This window comes from Macrobrachium nipponense, chromosome 5, assembly GCF_015104395.2.
Source record: "Macrobrachium nipponense isolate FS-2020 chromosome 5, ASM1510439v2, whole genome shotgun sequence".
In the NCBI taxonomy this organism is placed as follows: Eukaryota; Metazoa; Arthropoda; class Malacostraca; order Decapoda; family Palaemonidae; genus Macrobrachium; species Macrobrachium nipponense.
Window position 1 is genome coordinate 59,323,947 of NC_061107.1, and position 17,500 is coordinate 59,341,446.

The 17,500-nt window shown below is 35.2% G+C and overlaps 1 protein-coding gene across 1 annotated transcript in view; it reads right to left on the reverse strand.

The window, feature by feature from the left end:
- LOC135215364 (metabotropic glutamate receptor-like) overlaps positions 1-17,500 on the reverse strand; it is a 1,454,460-nt gene that overhangs the window by 123,551 nt on the left and 1,313,409 nt on the right. The window contains exon 10 of the mRNA XM_064249924.1: positions 16,783-17,070. Within this exon, the coding sequence (XP_064105994.1) occupies positions 16,783-17,070 (288 nt within the window). The remainder of the gene's footprint in view (positions 1-16,782; positions 17,071-17,500) is intronic.

The window sequence follows — 17,500 nt, forward strand, 5'->3', positions numbered from 1 at the left end:
CAGAAGCATTGACCTGGCAGATGATTGTGATTCAGAAGCACACACTTTTATTTTGGCTAAGGAAGCATACACTGCTGGTTTTGATGGGTTTGCTGGATGGCTATGATCACCTACTTTTTTGTATATTTCTATATCACCTTCACTTTCAATTGCTGTGTGGTCTCTCGCCTTACACGTTTTAATTTCACACTTCCGATACTTCTTGTTTTCGTTAGCTCTGTCTATTCGATAAACGAAATTATTTTCGTCTACTAACTTTTTCCCTCCCCGGCTAGTTTTAACAGTATACACCATTATAAAAGGGCTTCAATAATAATGAAATATAAACGTAAGGTCTCCAGTGAAGAAAACGTAAAGTATTTTTTGTTTAACGATTGCTGTTTTGATATGTTTATAGTTTTGAAAGAGAGAGAGAGAGATAGAGAATTTTATTTTCATGACCACTGGCAGTTTAAACACTGCTAGTTTAAAATATCAAAGTATTGAAGCTAGTTGTAATGTATTTTTTTAACGCTTGCTGTTTTGAAATGTCTACAGTATTGAAACTACTTGTAATGTAATTATTTAAATGGCTCATTTTGTTTCTCTACTCTTTTCGGTTTTTTTTCTTTCAGGTGGTTAATGGGCTTTTTTTTCAATTCTGCGGCCAAAAATCCTCACGGCAAAAAGTACTAACGGCGAAAAGACCTGCGGCAAAAAGACCGGCGGCGAAAAGACCTGCGGCGGAAAAACCGGTCACGGCTGTCTACATAACCCTCTGTAACTGTTCCTCTGATCTGCATGGCCCCTAACGCAACAGGTAGTTCAGCTCCATCTGACAGCTTCAGCCTACCATCTTCAATGAAGTCTTCCATTTGGGCTTTGCCAGCATATTCACAAACCATGATACCAGTTCTCTAAAGTACCTCTTGCACTCTCACTCCCATTTGATTAGCTTCTACTGGTTTTGTTCTTTACAAGTACCCAGTTTTTACCTAAGCATCCTGTTTGGCGACATATAAAGCATTATTCTCACTTTTGATAGTTTGCTTCTTCTTGGCCTCATTTCTAACAAGCACGCAATCTCTTGTTACGTGCCCTAGCCTATAATGTACAAAGCACCTACCTTTACTCTTGTCAGTTTGTTTCTTCTCTGTCATCTTTCGGTCCTTGAGTCTCTAGATATTTCTTCTAGACTTATTTATTGGCTTCTGGCATTACACTATGTAAGCTTTGCCAATGAACCTCCATTTACCATTCTACAAGCATTACCATCTCAAATGTCTCTTGGTACTCTTTCCCTGAGGAATGATGCCATTTTGGTTTAATACATGCTGAGAAACTGCTCCCTGATGAGCATGTCTACTAAATTACAAACTCTTTTCTACATTTGTCCATTTCACCTTACCTGTTGAAATATTTCTGTAGTCTAACTGCAACCTGATACGTAGTCTTATCATGATGAAGCCAAACCTCACATAATTACTTCATATAACCTTCCTCAGTTATCTCATATATCTTCCATAGTGTTCTTTAGACAAACAGTCCACATATCCCTGTGCCAGCCCTGTCTTTCAGTAAACCTTTAAGATAATTCTATGAGTATACATATTGTTTACAATTCCCATCATAGTAAATTTGATTTTGGATTGACTATAGGGGTACGAGTACGGCTTACTTGTCCTTGAGTCTCAGCTATAAATCTTATTATTAGAAATTCATGTTCCCATTCTCTAGGCACTAGTTTCCTCTCAGTCCATCCTGCATCACTTTCTCCTGGCTTTCCTTTTGGTTATCCATCCCTACAGTTTTTTTTTACCATCTCAGCTTCAGCTTTATAAACTTCTTTGGGTCCCGTTTGCCAGTCATGTTCCCAAAAATAATGTAATAAATAGGGATATCTAAGCACATATCAAGTAACTTTCACTCTTAGTTGGAATTATTATATAAATCTTCTAACGTCCTGTCTCATCTCTGTCCTTACTTTAATTTCATAAGCTCTCTCTCTCTCTCTCTCTCTCTCTCTCTCTCTCTCTCTCTCTCTCTCTCTCTCTCTCATTTTCTTGCTGTGCCTATTTTCTTACCCTCTTTTCATAAGCTTTGACTTTCATTTTCTCCTCTTTGTCTCTGCGTCTTGTTTATATGCATACAGAACTTATTTCCTTCACCATTTCAAAGAACTTTGCTTTTTCTGTTGCCATGCTACTTAACGTTTTTGCCTCCTCTATCCCCCCTGCCACACACACAAAAAAGAAAAGAAAATCACACCAATCACTGTGACCAAATCCTAGCCACCTTTAAGCTGATGTATGATGTCTACTTTCTTCTTGAGGCGACAGGGATTTTCAAAAATTCCTTTTGTCTTTGTCAGTCTGCTCCCACTACTCTACTATTTTCTCACCCTCCTTTAGTCAATATAAATAGTTGCTCCAGTTCTTGACTGTTTTGGTAGACGATTTTACTATCACGATTTCATAAAACCACCAAGACGTCTCCTTGACATACTTTTACGTATATTAAATGAATAAACGTGATCAAATCTCATGAACATCGTATTAATATTCGATAGTAAAAAATAAGTAGCTAAATGAAATTGAGATTTCATAATCATTCCATAATAACAGAGTATTGGTCATTGACTACTGTCAAACATCAACAAAGTAATGTGTTTAAGGAGGAACTCTGGGAAAACAAGGATCTCTCTCACAAATTATATTTTGTCTATGATAAAGAGCATATATATTTTGCCAATATATAAGAGCTTATTAGAGGGAAAGACTTACCTTCACCAGTTTAAAAGACTTTAAGGATGATTGTCTTACAGGTCTCATTGACCTTGGTACAGTGATATATTCACGTAAGAGAATTAAATTTAGCCTGCTGTTTGACTGACCTATTCTGTATGGCTTCGAGTACACGAAATCTGCATGAAATTTGTATTGTTGAAAGAAAGTCTGAAACTTTTGAATTCGTGAGGAATGACATTTCATTCAGGCTTTTAGCTTGAACTTAGTTGTAGCTGATGCTGGGATGTGCGTGTGTGTTTTCATTCCAACACCATCATCAATATTTTCCACTTTATCTTCCATTCGTATTCCAACTCGCATATTGCATACATACATACATACACACTTATAACATATATATATATATATATATATATATATATATATATATATAGTATATATATATATATATATATAATTAATTAAGCTACAAATGTCCTTTAATATCCAATTCGCTCTACCTCGGAATTAATATATTTTCATAATATGGTTAACCATAAGCTGTCGAGCTCAGGTATTTGTAATTAGAATCGATATCCACCCACCTCTGCCATGTTAACAAAGTCATACGTTTGCCACTCGTAGCCATGTTATGAATTTTTATCTCATCCCCGTGATTCATATACAGGCATTAAGCTACAAATGTCCTTTGATATCCAATTCGCTCTACCTCAGAATTAATATATTTTCCCATGTGTTAACCAAAGGGGAATTTTTTAGCTGATAATAATGTTGTCCTCTCGTGGATTCTAACAGTGCACAGATGAGAAATCAAGACTTCAGCGATTTTACCGACTCGGCCAATAAGTGAAAATATAAGTTGATACCAATTCCGAACTTATAAATCACTGTCGAACTCAGGTATTTGTAATTAGAATCGATATCCACCTCTGCCATGTTAACAAAGTTGTGAGTTTGCTGCACGTAGCCATATCATGATTTTTTAACACATCACCGTGATCATATACGTGCATTAAGCTACAAATATCTTTTAATATCCAATTTGCTCTACCTCTGAATTAATATATTTTTATATATGTTAACCGAAAGTGAAATTTTTAGTTGAAAATAATTTCTTCTTGTCCATTCGAACCAGCGCACAGAGGAGAAATTATGACATTTGTAGCTTAATGCATGTATATGAATCATGGTGATGTGATAAAAATGTCTGAAATGGGTGAATATCAATTCTAATTGCAAATACCTGAGTTCGACAGTGATTTGTGAGGTCAGAATCATCATCAACTTATACCTCACTTGTTGTATCCTGCATCTCCATCAATGGTTCTCCACTCCCTGTGCTTCCCCCATCTTCTCTCTCTCATTTTCAGTATTTAAAAGTTGTTCAAAATACTCTCTCCATCTCTTCTTAATGTCTTCATCCCTATACAATATAATTCCATCTCTGCCTTGATGACACCCAATTTACCCTAATCCCATCTCTGCCTTTTCCTCAAGTTTGAAATCTTATAGATATCCTTTTCTCCTTCTTTTGTTCCTTAGCCACTAAGCGAGTTGGAATATGAATGATAGACAAAATAGTAAATATTGATGATTGTGTTGGAATGGAGACACACGCACACACACGAGCGCGAGCGCGCATCCTCATAATCGTTAGCTACAGCGAAGTTCAAGTTAAAAGCCTCAATGAAATGTCACAACTCACGAATTCCTGATTATATTTTTCATAGTTATTATCTAAGTAGAGGTTGGGTCTCCAAACTTTCCTAGTGCCTGAAGATACCATGCCGACGTCACTATGAACTGCTTTCCATAGGATGGTGCAAAGAACATGTTCAATCTCTATTCACATTCCCTTAATAATTATCTCATCTATATGTGGAACTTCTGCAATATTCCATGTGGAATCATTCCAGTCTGTACTTCGTACTTAAGCTCTACTGTAAAATAAATAAAAAATTTCTTATATGTTGCTTCAATCTCATTCATTTTTATGGTGTTGAGAGTGGAAAGAGCATATTAAAAGAAACTGTGTGGATTATAGACTGGTTAAGGACAGGGAATTGAAATAAGTAAATAAAGAATTTATGGAATCCCTGACATGGAAAAGAGAAGGCAGAAAAAACGCTAAGTGGGAGATAAGAAAATAAACGATAGAAAAAAATAAAAAATATTTTATGTCCGTTTGCATGAACATAAAAGAAGTCATTTACACGTATCAGGGAGGATGGAAAGTTTAGTTAAAAAGGTGAAAGACTTAAAGAGTAAAAGTAATAATGAGGTGTGATCCGACCTACAGCTTAAATCTACGGTCAAATAGAGCGTAGTTTTGCCAACGAAAATTAAAATAAATACGCTGTATTAAAATACAGCATATTTATTTTTCTGTACTGTTTATCATGCCCATTATTTATTTTTTGCATTTTCATTATAATAAATGAATCATAAATATCCTATCCCAAAATTCCTGTATCTTTAACTCAACACAGAACACCTTTTTCAGACATTTCTAGGCTTTCCTGCCGCCCCTCTCCACCAAGAAGAAGAACAACAAAGTAGTTTGTTAGCTTACTCCCAGAGTAAGCCAAAACACAAGGTAAAAGGTTAACAAGAAATTTATGGAGAAAATAATGAACAAATGGAGCTTAGAAAATAATGATCCCCAAGGATAGATGCTAGATCTATGGGGTAAGTATACTGAAGATTTGTTGGATGTGGAAGAAAGACTAACACATGAATAAGGAGGATTAGTGTACTGTTGAGAATGTTGCGTAAGTGGCCACTGATGACACAAAGGCCATTTAAGAGGTTGAAGAATGGAAGGAAACCAGGATCTAATAAGGGTGCAAGAGAGAGACTGCATTGCAGTGGAGGTAGTGTGAATAAGAGACTAAAGCGAGAACAGCCGCAAAGGAATGGGTGAGAGAAATAATATTTTTGTCTGTAAGTGATGTAGCAGCAAATCGATATTTGGTCTACCAGGGAAGGTGAATTGTAGGGGTTTAATTCAGAAAGAGAGAGACTGATATGGGAAGAATAGTATGGGTCTAGACCGGAGGAAATAATGCAGGGATCTAGTGTTGGTATGAAAATGTGAGAAATTTGAACATAATAGGAGACAACTATATAGGACATAATACTGATAAAAAATCTCTGAACAGAATTGATAGAAGCGATGTGTAGGGTGTTGCAATTTTATAATGTAAAAGTGTGTCAGAAAATGTATTAGGAAAGTGGCTGGTTTAGCGTAAAAGTTGATTTGAGAGTAGGGTGTGTTAAGCCCCAGAGGCTGTCCAATTCAATACATATATTCAGAGAAAAGTCGATGGCTGTTATTGTGAAGTGAACAACTGCAAATAATCAGATCATTATGTGGTTGAAGTTCGAAGCAAAACTTTAAATAGATATAACGTAAAAGTGTCGCTATTATTGTTATTTAGACCAGTGAGTCAGATAAGAAGGAAGTGAAAAGAGCATATTAAGAGAAAATAGTTAGAGTGGACTATTAGAGCGGCAGCCCGGACCGTTGAGATACAACGAACGAGATACTGACTGTAACCCCTACTGGTATTTAGGAGTAGACTTGTAAACTGTGAAACTGACCGTCTGCCGAAAATATATGGGTGGCTTACTTAACATGCACCACTAATTGCTCGTTAGATTTTGAGTCAAGATCCAATATATGAGATACCAGACTAATATATAATATATCTGCACTCTACTGATTATAGAATGACTAGTGACAGACATTTTGGAGGGTGGGTTCCCCCTGACAGATGCACTGAAAAGGGGGGGTTAATTGGATCTAGATCCAACTTAGGAGATACCGAGTATAATTTACACTACAATAGCACTGTACATCCTAGAATACTGTGGTGGTAATGACAGACGTTTTAGTGGGTCGTTACCCCCTGACAGACGCCCCACAACGAGTGGGGAGGGGGAGACAGGATCTGCATGCAACATGGAGATACCAAGTAAAATCTGTACTACAATAGCACTGCACCTCCTAGAGTACTGCAGTGGTAATGACAGATATTTTAGTGGGTGGTTTCCCCCTGACAGACACCCCACAACGAGTTGGGAGGGGGAGGGGGAGGGGAAGACAGGCTCTGCATCCAACATCGGAGATACCAAGTATAATTTGTACTACAATAGCACTGCACATCCTAGAGCACTGTGGTGGTAATGACAGACATTTTGTGGGTGGTTACCCCCTGGCAGACACCCCACAACGAGTGGGGAGGGGGAGACAGAATCTGCATCCAACATTGGAGATACCAAGTAAAATTTGTACTACAATAGCACTACACATCCTAGAATGTTGTGATGGTAATGCCAGACATTTTAGTGGGTGGGTACCCCTTCACAGACATAACCTACGATTGGAAGGGAGAGATGGGTCACCTTGAAATAATTCAAAATCTATCATAGGTAATATTAATATTAGAAATATGGTAAGTATCTGAAAATCGTGAGCCTGATAAAATGTAAAAGGCAAAAAATTCAAGAAATATTGTGATGCTTCAGGATAGGAATTACTGCCGGAGTTATTTTTTAAAATTCCTATTAAAGTTTGAAATATTTCACTTCATTAATTCCATCACATCCATATAAATACTATGTGTGAGACTTACTAGGCTTGGTCTACTTTCTATAGTTTCACACAAACAAACAAACACACACACACACACACACACACACGCACACACACACACACACACACACACACACACACATATATATATATATATATATATATATATATATATGTATATTATATATATATATATTATATTATATATATATATATATATATATATATATATTATATATATTAGCACTATCCTTTGGTTTGGAGTCATTACTTCACACAAAGTATTTTATCTGGCTAGGAGGGGGTCACAAGTGGCAACAGCTACAAGTATGTGTGCTGAGCCATTTTTGAATAATTAAACCAGTCATATGGTGCCACTCTCAATTCCTCTAAAAAAAGGAATGTAAGATAAGTATTCTCGTTTTAATATCGTCTTTGGTAATTTTCTTTTCTTGCCTATAGTTAGGACACTGCAGCCATGTCGAGGTTCGTACCCCAACGTGTCTTACCATAACTGAATTGTTCTTTAGTTGCTGTTGGTTCGTGTGGATGAAATGAAATTTTTATCGGATATGGGAATTCGATTGATATTAAGACCAAAGTCCCATCATAAAGAGCCGTTTTAACACCCGCACATTCACAAAGAGATGATGTCTCACAACAGAAACAATTACAGGATAAGCTAACTATAAAGATTAAAACATTTTCCCCCATTTTATTCCCCTTCCCGAAGTTGACGATCATACAACTTGGAGCTCCTGACTCCCAAATTAAGTTGGACTATAATATTATGTCAATTATCTAATAGTCCACTTATTTTCGGCTGCCTCACTCAAATTGATCTGTACACTATCACCAAGTATCAGGTACCATATATATTCAGGGAAGAAAATCTAAACTTAGATAAAAATGATACGCAGTTTGATGTTTAAAGCCAGCTGAGTGGGTTTGTCTCTTAACTTCCCGCCGGCACGCAGCAAAGGCAGTCTATGTAATGTGTTTCAATACATTCTATCGATGCTGGCTTTGACGATCATTATTCGGCTAATTTTCTCCCTAATAATATTTTTTTCTTTATTTGTTCATTATATCCAGTAGACAGGCACTAACATCATATTATATCCTCACGTCTGTTCAATGTATTTACCATTGTTAATATGATTTATAATGCGTCTCCAACAGTCATAAAAATCGGACAACCGAATGTGCATATATGTCAGCTGTGTGCAAGGCATAGGGCGTCAATCACTGGAGTAGCGATCTCCCTGCCGAGAGTGACTTCGGAAGGCCATATTGAAAGGTCTCGGTCCAGCTCTTAGTACTATATTTTATTACTATTACTTTTTAAAATCTTTATTATTGTTATTATTATTATTATTATTATTATTATTATTATTATTATTATTATTATTATTATTATTATTATTATTATTATTCGACCCAATATCATATAGAAAAATTACCTTACGAAAACAGGCCTAAGCAATCCAACCATTGTGGTCAAGGCCTAAGCATCTGCTCTTGGATCTAAGCAGTGTCAAGCATAAACGGTTCCTGTGTAAATACAGGACTTTCTTTGCATATAGTAGCGAAGCACTAACTAAACAGTAATGTAGTACAATCACTAAACAACAACACTCACAATGCACTTACTCAGTAAGCACTCACACTTGCATACGTTCACTATACACACACACACACACACACACACAATAACACCAAACACTCTGAATACCCAAAAGTCACTAGGCACTCACTATACACTAAATGCTCACTAAACACTTGAAACACTAAATTTACTAAATACTCATTATACCCCAAACACTCGGTAAACATTCACTGAACACTCACTTAATCCTAAACATTAATTAAATACTAAACATTCACTAAACCCTAAGCACTCATTAAATACTAAATGCTTACCAAACCCTAAATACTTATTAAATACTAAACAGTGAATGAACATCCACTCATTAGAAACTTAATAAACACTTACATACTAAACATTTGCTAAACACTAACATTCATAAGACATTCACTAAACGCTCACTTAAAATTCGCAAAACTTTCACTAAAACCCTAAACACTCACTTAATAACATTCACAAAACATTCACTAAACCCTAAAGACTCAGCAAACATTCACTGAATACTGACACATTAAACAGTCACTAAACCCTAAACATTCATCAAACACTTACTCATAAACATTCACTAAACGCTTACTCACTAAACCCTAACAATTCGCTAAACACTGACTCATTAAACATTAACGATAAAAAATTGACAATCGCTCTAATTTTTCATTTCTCTTGTTTCCTTTACATTAATGCTAGGTGATTATTTTTTGGGTCTAGTTTACTCTTGTATTTATTCATAATCTTCTTGAGAGAATGGAAATGTTCGAAATAACTTGGTGTATAGAGAGATTGTTTAAAAAACAGAGATCCTCTGTGTCCTTCCTCAGCCAGTAGTATTATATCTAACGAATTTTACGCCAGCCGAAAAAAAAATTCGACTCTAGTAACAAAAATATTCATTCATAATACTAATAACACAAAAAGGTATCCATGATTTCATTAGCATGAAAGTCAGTTGAAACCAAAAGAAGGTAGTCCTGCTTCGATAAAACAAACCGAGTAGGCTATAGCGCAATTATTATGATCTGTACCCTGACTATAGCGTATATATTACATATGTATTACTATCTATTTGATGGGTGCGTAACTCTATTTAACAAATGTTATGTACATACACATTTTACAGCAGTAACTCTAATAATGATAAGAACTTATATGCTACTTTATAGTGCCAGTCTTCCAACCACCGCTACATTAATTTTCATCTCGTAAACAAAGCTAAAGCGAGTAGGGGAGACCGGGGCTAGTTGGCACACTTTTTACAATTTTGGTTATTGCGAATATAAAACAATCATTTTTGCAAAATTCTTACCACCATTGAAAAATATTAACATTCGTCTTTATCATAGAGCAAAATAATTGTTGTTTGCTTTCAACATAGGATAACAATAAGCTTTTGAAAAAAATAACTTTTCGTGCCAACTTGCCGCACGGGGTAAGTTGGCACACATTATGGGGTAAGTTGGCACATTGATAATCAAAAGAAAATTACTACATTGCATTTAAATCAAATAGCAAAAATACCCTCTGAATTTCCAAAATACAAAATATAAGGCATTAGTATTACTTCAGATCATCATCTAGTTGTAATTGTGGCAGGTGTGAAATAAATCCACGTCATAGTCTTCATGCTCCCACATATTACATGCCTTGCACTAGACCCACACTTCTCATGGCTTACCAAACACAGGCTCTCTTCAGCTGAGCTTTCTTCTGGATGAACAGGAGCAGTTCTTAAACTCTGTATCACGCTGATGACTGATCTGAAGCCCATGTGTCTTTTCGGACATCTCTCAATCTGTTACATAACCACCCGTAAAATCAAAATCTTGAAATAGTCTGTAATTCAAAGTTGAAATTCCATCAATCCTAAAACAATTGAAAACATCAGAATAAGTGACAGCTAGAGGTAAAGCCGAGGAAACTTTACCAGGAATGTCACAGATGGGCATACTTGATCCTGGATTACCAGTCATCCACGAATCACATGCCCTGTTAACACATTTCTTCAGGTGTCTATAAACACTAAAATCCAGGGGCTGCAACTTGTGAGAACAATGTGGAGAAAATGATAGGACACTAATCTCGTTATCCTTCCAAAAATCCAGAAACAAAACGTAAATTATATAAATAAATAGGCTTACTATTGTTATCAAATAACGTGTGCCAACTTGCCCCATTTATTTTGGAGCCAACTTGCCCCATCCCTACCGTTTGGTACAAAAACACTTACTAGTCCACACCAAGAAGCCTTGGATTAATAATTTTAATGGTGTAGAATCTTTGAACCATAAGGAAAACTATGCTATAATTGAAAAATAATCTTTATGAATGTATAGATGTTATAGCAAATAACAGAAAGATTAAAATATTTACTTACTACCATCAAAATCAAAAATTGTCTCATAAATTCGAGCTCCTACGCTCTATCTCTATAGGATTTAGCTGGTAATTGAGGAACCACGTGGCAATTACACAGTATATGTATTAGAGTCATCTATTGGTCAACTTTAAAGTCATTTTGAGTGTTCCAACTATAATTGAAGTCAGTTGCTTGCTTGACAACATAATAATATGACTGAATTATTATGGGCCTACAGATGACTGTTATTTATATGAAACTAATAAATAATTTTTATGTTAGAACCTTAGGGTTCCGTGAACGATCGCCAGGTGTTCCGTAAGAATTCATGTTTTATTTAATTATTTGTTATTTATAAGTATATATTTTTCGTTAAACATGGCGTGAGAAATCGAAGTCCTATAATTTATTTATCGTGCGAGATTTTTTCCCTCTGTTTTACTAAAGGTAATTAATACTAATGCTTATATATATATATATATATATATATATATATATATATATATATATATATATATATATATATACATATATATATATATATATATATATGTGTGTGTGTGTGTGTGTGTGTGTGTGTGTGTGTGTGTGTGTGTGTATTAGGGTTCCTTGGGATGAGGAAAATTGTCTCAGGGGTTCCTCAAAGTGCCAAAGGTTGGGAAACACTGTTAGATAAATACAAAGGTTATGGAAAGGATAAAAATATTTATTAAATACATCACGATAATGTATAATACGGGTCAATAGTAGCCCACTATACTAATCTAGACATGCATTATCAGGGCTTGCCCTTCCCCTTGCTAAACCACCCACTAAAATGTCTGTCATTACCATCACAGCATTCTAGGATATGAAGTGCTATTGTAGTACAAATTTTACTTGGTATCTCCGATGTTGGATGGAGATCCTGTCTTCCCCTCCCCTTCCCCCCACTCGTGGGGCGTCTGACAGGGGGTAACCACACACTAAAATGTCTGTTATTACCATCACAGCATTCTATGATGTGCAGTGCTATTGTAGTACAAATTTTACTTGGTATCTCCGATGTTGGATGGAGATCCTGTCTCCCCCTCCCCTTCCCCCCACTCGTGGGGCGTCTGTCAGGGGGTAACTACCCACTAAAATGTCTGTCATTACCACCACAGTACTCTAGGATGTGCAAAACTATTGTAGTACAGATTTTACTTGGTATCTCCATGTTACATGCAGATCCTGTCTCCCCCTCCCCCTCCCCACTCCTTGTGGGGTGTCTGTCAGGGGGTAACCACCCACTAAAATGTCTGGCATTACCATCACAGCATTCTAGGATGTGCAGTGCAATTGTAGTACAAATTTTACTTGGTATCTCCAATGTTGGATGCAGATCCTGTCTCCCCCTCCCCACTCGTTGTGGGGCGTCTGTCAGGGGATAACCACCCACTAAAACGTCTGTCATTACCACCACAGTATTCTAGGATGTGCAGCGCTATTGTAGTGTAAATTTTACTCGGTATCTCCTAAGTTGGATCTAGATCCAATTAACCCCCCCTTTTCAGTGCGTTTGTCAGGGGGAACCCACCCTCCAAAATGTCTGTCACTGGTCATTCTAGAATCAGTAGAGTCTGCAGATATATTATATATTAGTTTCATCTGGTATCTCATATATTGGATCTAGACCCAAAATCTAACGAGCAATTAGTGGTGCTTGTTAAGTAAGCCACCCATATATTTTCGGCAGACGGTCAGTTTCACAGATTACAAGTCTACTCCTAAATACCAGTAGGGGTTACAGTCGGTATCTCGTTCGTTGTATCTCAATGGTCCGGGCTGCGGGACTATATGGTTAAAGACAAGGGGCTAAAAGGAGCAGATAATGTGAGATGAGAAAGAAACTTAAAATGAAAGAAAAGAGGAATATTTGATGTGCATTTCCATGAACAAAGAAGAAATCATTTACAGGCATTTTCAGTCAAAAAGAAGGTGAAAGACGTAAAGTGATCAGATAATAAAAGTAGGAGGTAAAAGGGGAACAAGAACTTTCGGGAGAAGGTAATGAACAAAAGATCAGTAAAATAGAGATTGTGTCTTCTGAAATTTGTTGGATATGGAAGAAAGAATGACACACGAACGTAAGGTTGAGAATGTTTATGTAAGTGACTGCTGAGGACACAAAGAGGGCAATCGATAGGTTGAAGAATGGAAATAAACCAAGAGCTGATGAGATTGTGAAAGAGAATTTGTGTTGCAGTGGAGACAGTGTTACTGAGAAGCTGAAGTGGAAAAAAACCTGTGAAAGAATGGGTGAAAGAAATAATAACTTTCCGTAAGTATAATAGGAGCAAATCATTACTTGTATACCAGGGAAGGTGTATTATAGGAATTCAATTCAGAGAGTAAGACATGACAGAGAGGCTGATATGGGGAGTATGGGTTTAGACCAGTGAAAAGAATGGAAAAATCATGTGTTGCTATGAAAAATCATATGAGAAGTTTGAACATAATAGGAAAAAATATATAGGGTATACGTATACAAAAAATCCTATGACAAAACTGAGAAATGATTTGGAGGGTGATGCAACTGTATAATGTATAAGATAAGTTATTGAAAGCATATAATAGCCTCTAAGATGGAAATGTGTTCGAATATGTGTATTAGGAGAGTGGCTGCTTTGGTGTAAAAGTGGGTCTGATTGTATGGTATGTTATGTTCAAAAGGCTCTTCCATATTTTTATTAGATCTAATTAAAGACAGAACTAAGCTTTACTGAGATTTCTATTTGAAATGATGGATCACAAACAATGATGTCTCAGAACTCTACACATCTTTTAACAACTTCAAAACCTGAGCATTACAAAATTCAGGATAGAAAACTCATCCAGAATGTGTGAGGATAAAGTGAGTCATGTATGTACTGTGAAATGGATGGCGTTTGCAAAGTATACATAACGGGGTTGGGAGTCTGAAGAGAAAATACAGATTCTTGTAAAAGTGTCTGAAATAGCTTGCGAGAAGATAAAGTTAATGTAAATCTGAGCATGAATAAGCTCACGAAGGTATATAAAAACCAGGGACGATAAACAATGTTAGTTCATATGGACGGCAGAGGAAGAGAGTAAATGGTAGGATGAGAGATTAGGTAAGTCATAGGATGGATGAAACAAGAAAGATACCAGGGTGTATGCAAAAGATTGGCACGAGACTTGAATTGTCAATGAAGTTCAAGCTAGGAATGGATTATTGAGGAAAGTATAGTACTGCAGTCGAATGCAAATGAAGCTAAAGGTTGATGCTGTTGAGATGTGTTATACAACGTAAGAACAATGATTAGGATAGGGAATGCGTTGTGCAGAGGAAAAGAGGAAAACATTAAAAATTGCGCAGATGTTAAACAAGGATGTGGAAGAATGTGTTTATATCAAATAGGAACTAGGTAGAGTACAAAACAGTGGCTACAGGTGCATTTGTGGGTAAGAGGACTGGAATGTTAAAGTACAGGAGGAGCCTGTGTTGTGGAAGTTTTACTGTGTATGGTATTCAGCTATGATTTAGTTGTTATATTATGAATTTGTCAGTGACCATTGTGTGTGTGTGTCATTTTTAAGCTGAGAATAATTGTTAATAGTGTCATTGGTTCCTGATTTATGATTTTTGTTATTTCTCAAAACCTATAAGAATCTTCCCACACCGTTTAGCCTCCTTGGAAAACTTTTGGGCTCATTACAATGAACTTATTGAAAGCATTCTGAGAAATGTTTCAGAAAACTTAGATACAGATCATCCCTACGTGGAGAGGGTGAATGTTTCGGTTTCCTAACTAAGCTATAACCACATATCATTTTCATATGATAATATATTAGAAATACTAAATAACTGCAAAAAAAAAAAAAACACAAGAAAAATAAAAAACTTATGCAGCACTGGAATACCAAAAATTCCTACTTTGCATTCGAATGTGAAACTTTTTTTCTTGGTAAAATCAGAAATTTGTCATATTCGTTGCACAAACCGTGAGATTTCTTAAAATTCAGTTCATTTAATTTTTCGAATAAAAGAGAATGTGTAATATAACTAGTAACATTTTCATGAAGGACAAAAGCTGGATTGCACCTGGTTGTCATGTAGCAGGTAGTTATCATCATATTTGACTACTTTTTTGTTCGATAGACTATAATTATCAACTCCGATTATACGAAAACTTGAACTAAATCATATTAGCTGAATAGAAAATACTTTCTATTTACAAGTATGTGTGAGAGTTAGTCTTATAAATAAAGAGAATGAAAACCATATTTATATTCATGTTGTTTACCAATACGAATAATTTTGTGACTTAGTGGGTGTAATAACGCGCAGCAAAGTTGATGTTGGTCAGTGCTATCATGGACGTATCCTTTATAGGAACAATACCTATCAAAAGAGCGAACTATCGTCTTTTATCTAATACATATCACGAGTTTTCAGAAATAACTGATGAGATTGCTGAATGATCACACCGAATATGACCGCAGTTAAATCCGTTTGAAACTTTATTCACGAGAGAAATGAAAATGTATCCAATCACGGGTGTTAGTATTCCATATTTTTGGATCCATAAAACAGCGTAATTCTAATTTTCACACGAACATACAAAATGCAAAAGAATGAAAATGCAGCGTCTAGTCTGTTATTGGCCTCATTCGACATCACAAGCAGGTTAACCGATGTTTTTCCGGCGCCTTTATCAGCGTGTTTTATTTGACAGGCAAATATGTATATGCAATACTGTTTATCGAAAAGCAAACTTATCTATCATGCAACATAAATTTAATTTCATAATGCGACCGACTGAAATTTACTTGAGCAAGGCGGTTTTGCAAGGAAGTATGACGATGTGTTTTGAAAAACTATTTCAAGGAAATCCAGAGATGAAAAGGGGTCTGTCTCAAAAGATTTAGATGCAGAAATACAAGAAGAGAACTCTAAAGTCTCAGAAAGATGTAAACAGCATAAGCACTTCCTTCACAATTTAGGAATACATTTGTTACTTGAACAAAAAAATCAAATTGAAGAATGCAACCGGTTTTCTTTTCATATATAAATTTATCTTTCTAATGCAATAAAGTGTAGCCGACTCTCAACGTTTTTGCGTTACCTTATCCAATGGTAAAATTTTACTAAATAACTTTTAATGAAACAGAACATCATATAGACAAAGAATTATGTTCGTATGTATGTATGTGTGCATGTATGTATGTATGTACATATATACACATATATATATATATATATATATATATATATATATATATATATATATATATATATATATATATATGTATGTATATATACATACATATATATATATATATATATATATATATATATATATATATATATATACATATATATATATATATATATATATATATATATATATATATATATATATATATATATATATATATATATATATATATATAGAGAGATACGATGGCTTACCTCATAAGTGTTTCCAGTGCCGAAGTATATTGGCACGAAAGCTAACCAAATGATGCAAGTGGTGTACATAGTGAAGCCGATGAATTTGCTCTCGTTGAAGTTTTCCGGGATTTTCCTTGTCTTGACGGCGTAGACGGTACAGGTCGTTATGAGGAACATATTGTATACCAGCGACAAGAGAAATGAAGAATCTTTAATACGACACTTGAGGATAACCTGGTCGCGAGATGGGAAGTCGAACCTAGCCCCGGGCGGCTCAATGATTAACCACACCACAGTTGCCACCACCTGGACTCACAAAGAAGAATTTCAGAAAGAAATAAAAATTGTTAATATCATTTTCATCATTACATCTGAACAATATTAGTTGAGTTTGATTTTCAAGGCTAATTTCTTTAGGAAATATTATTCTACTTAATAGGCACAGAATTGGAGTCGTTTTTTTTTTTTTTAACCATTAAAGCACAATAGATTATAAATATGAAATTTAAATATTTTCATACACATAATATCTATAAATATGCACACTATTTCACCTTTGCAATTGATATGTTTTTTATAACTAGTCATATATATATATATATATATATATATATATATACTATATATATATATACTATATATATATATATATATATATCTATATATAATATAGTATATATATATATATATATATATATATATATATATATATATATATATATATATATATATATAT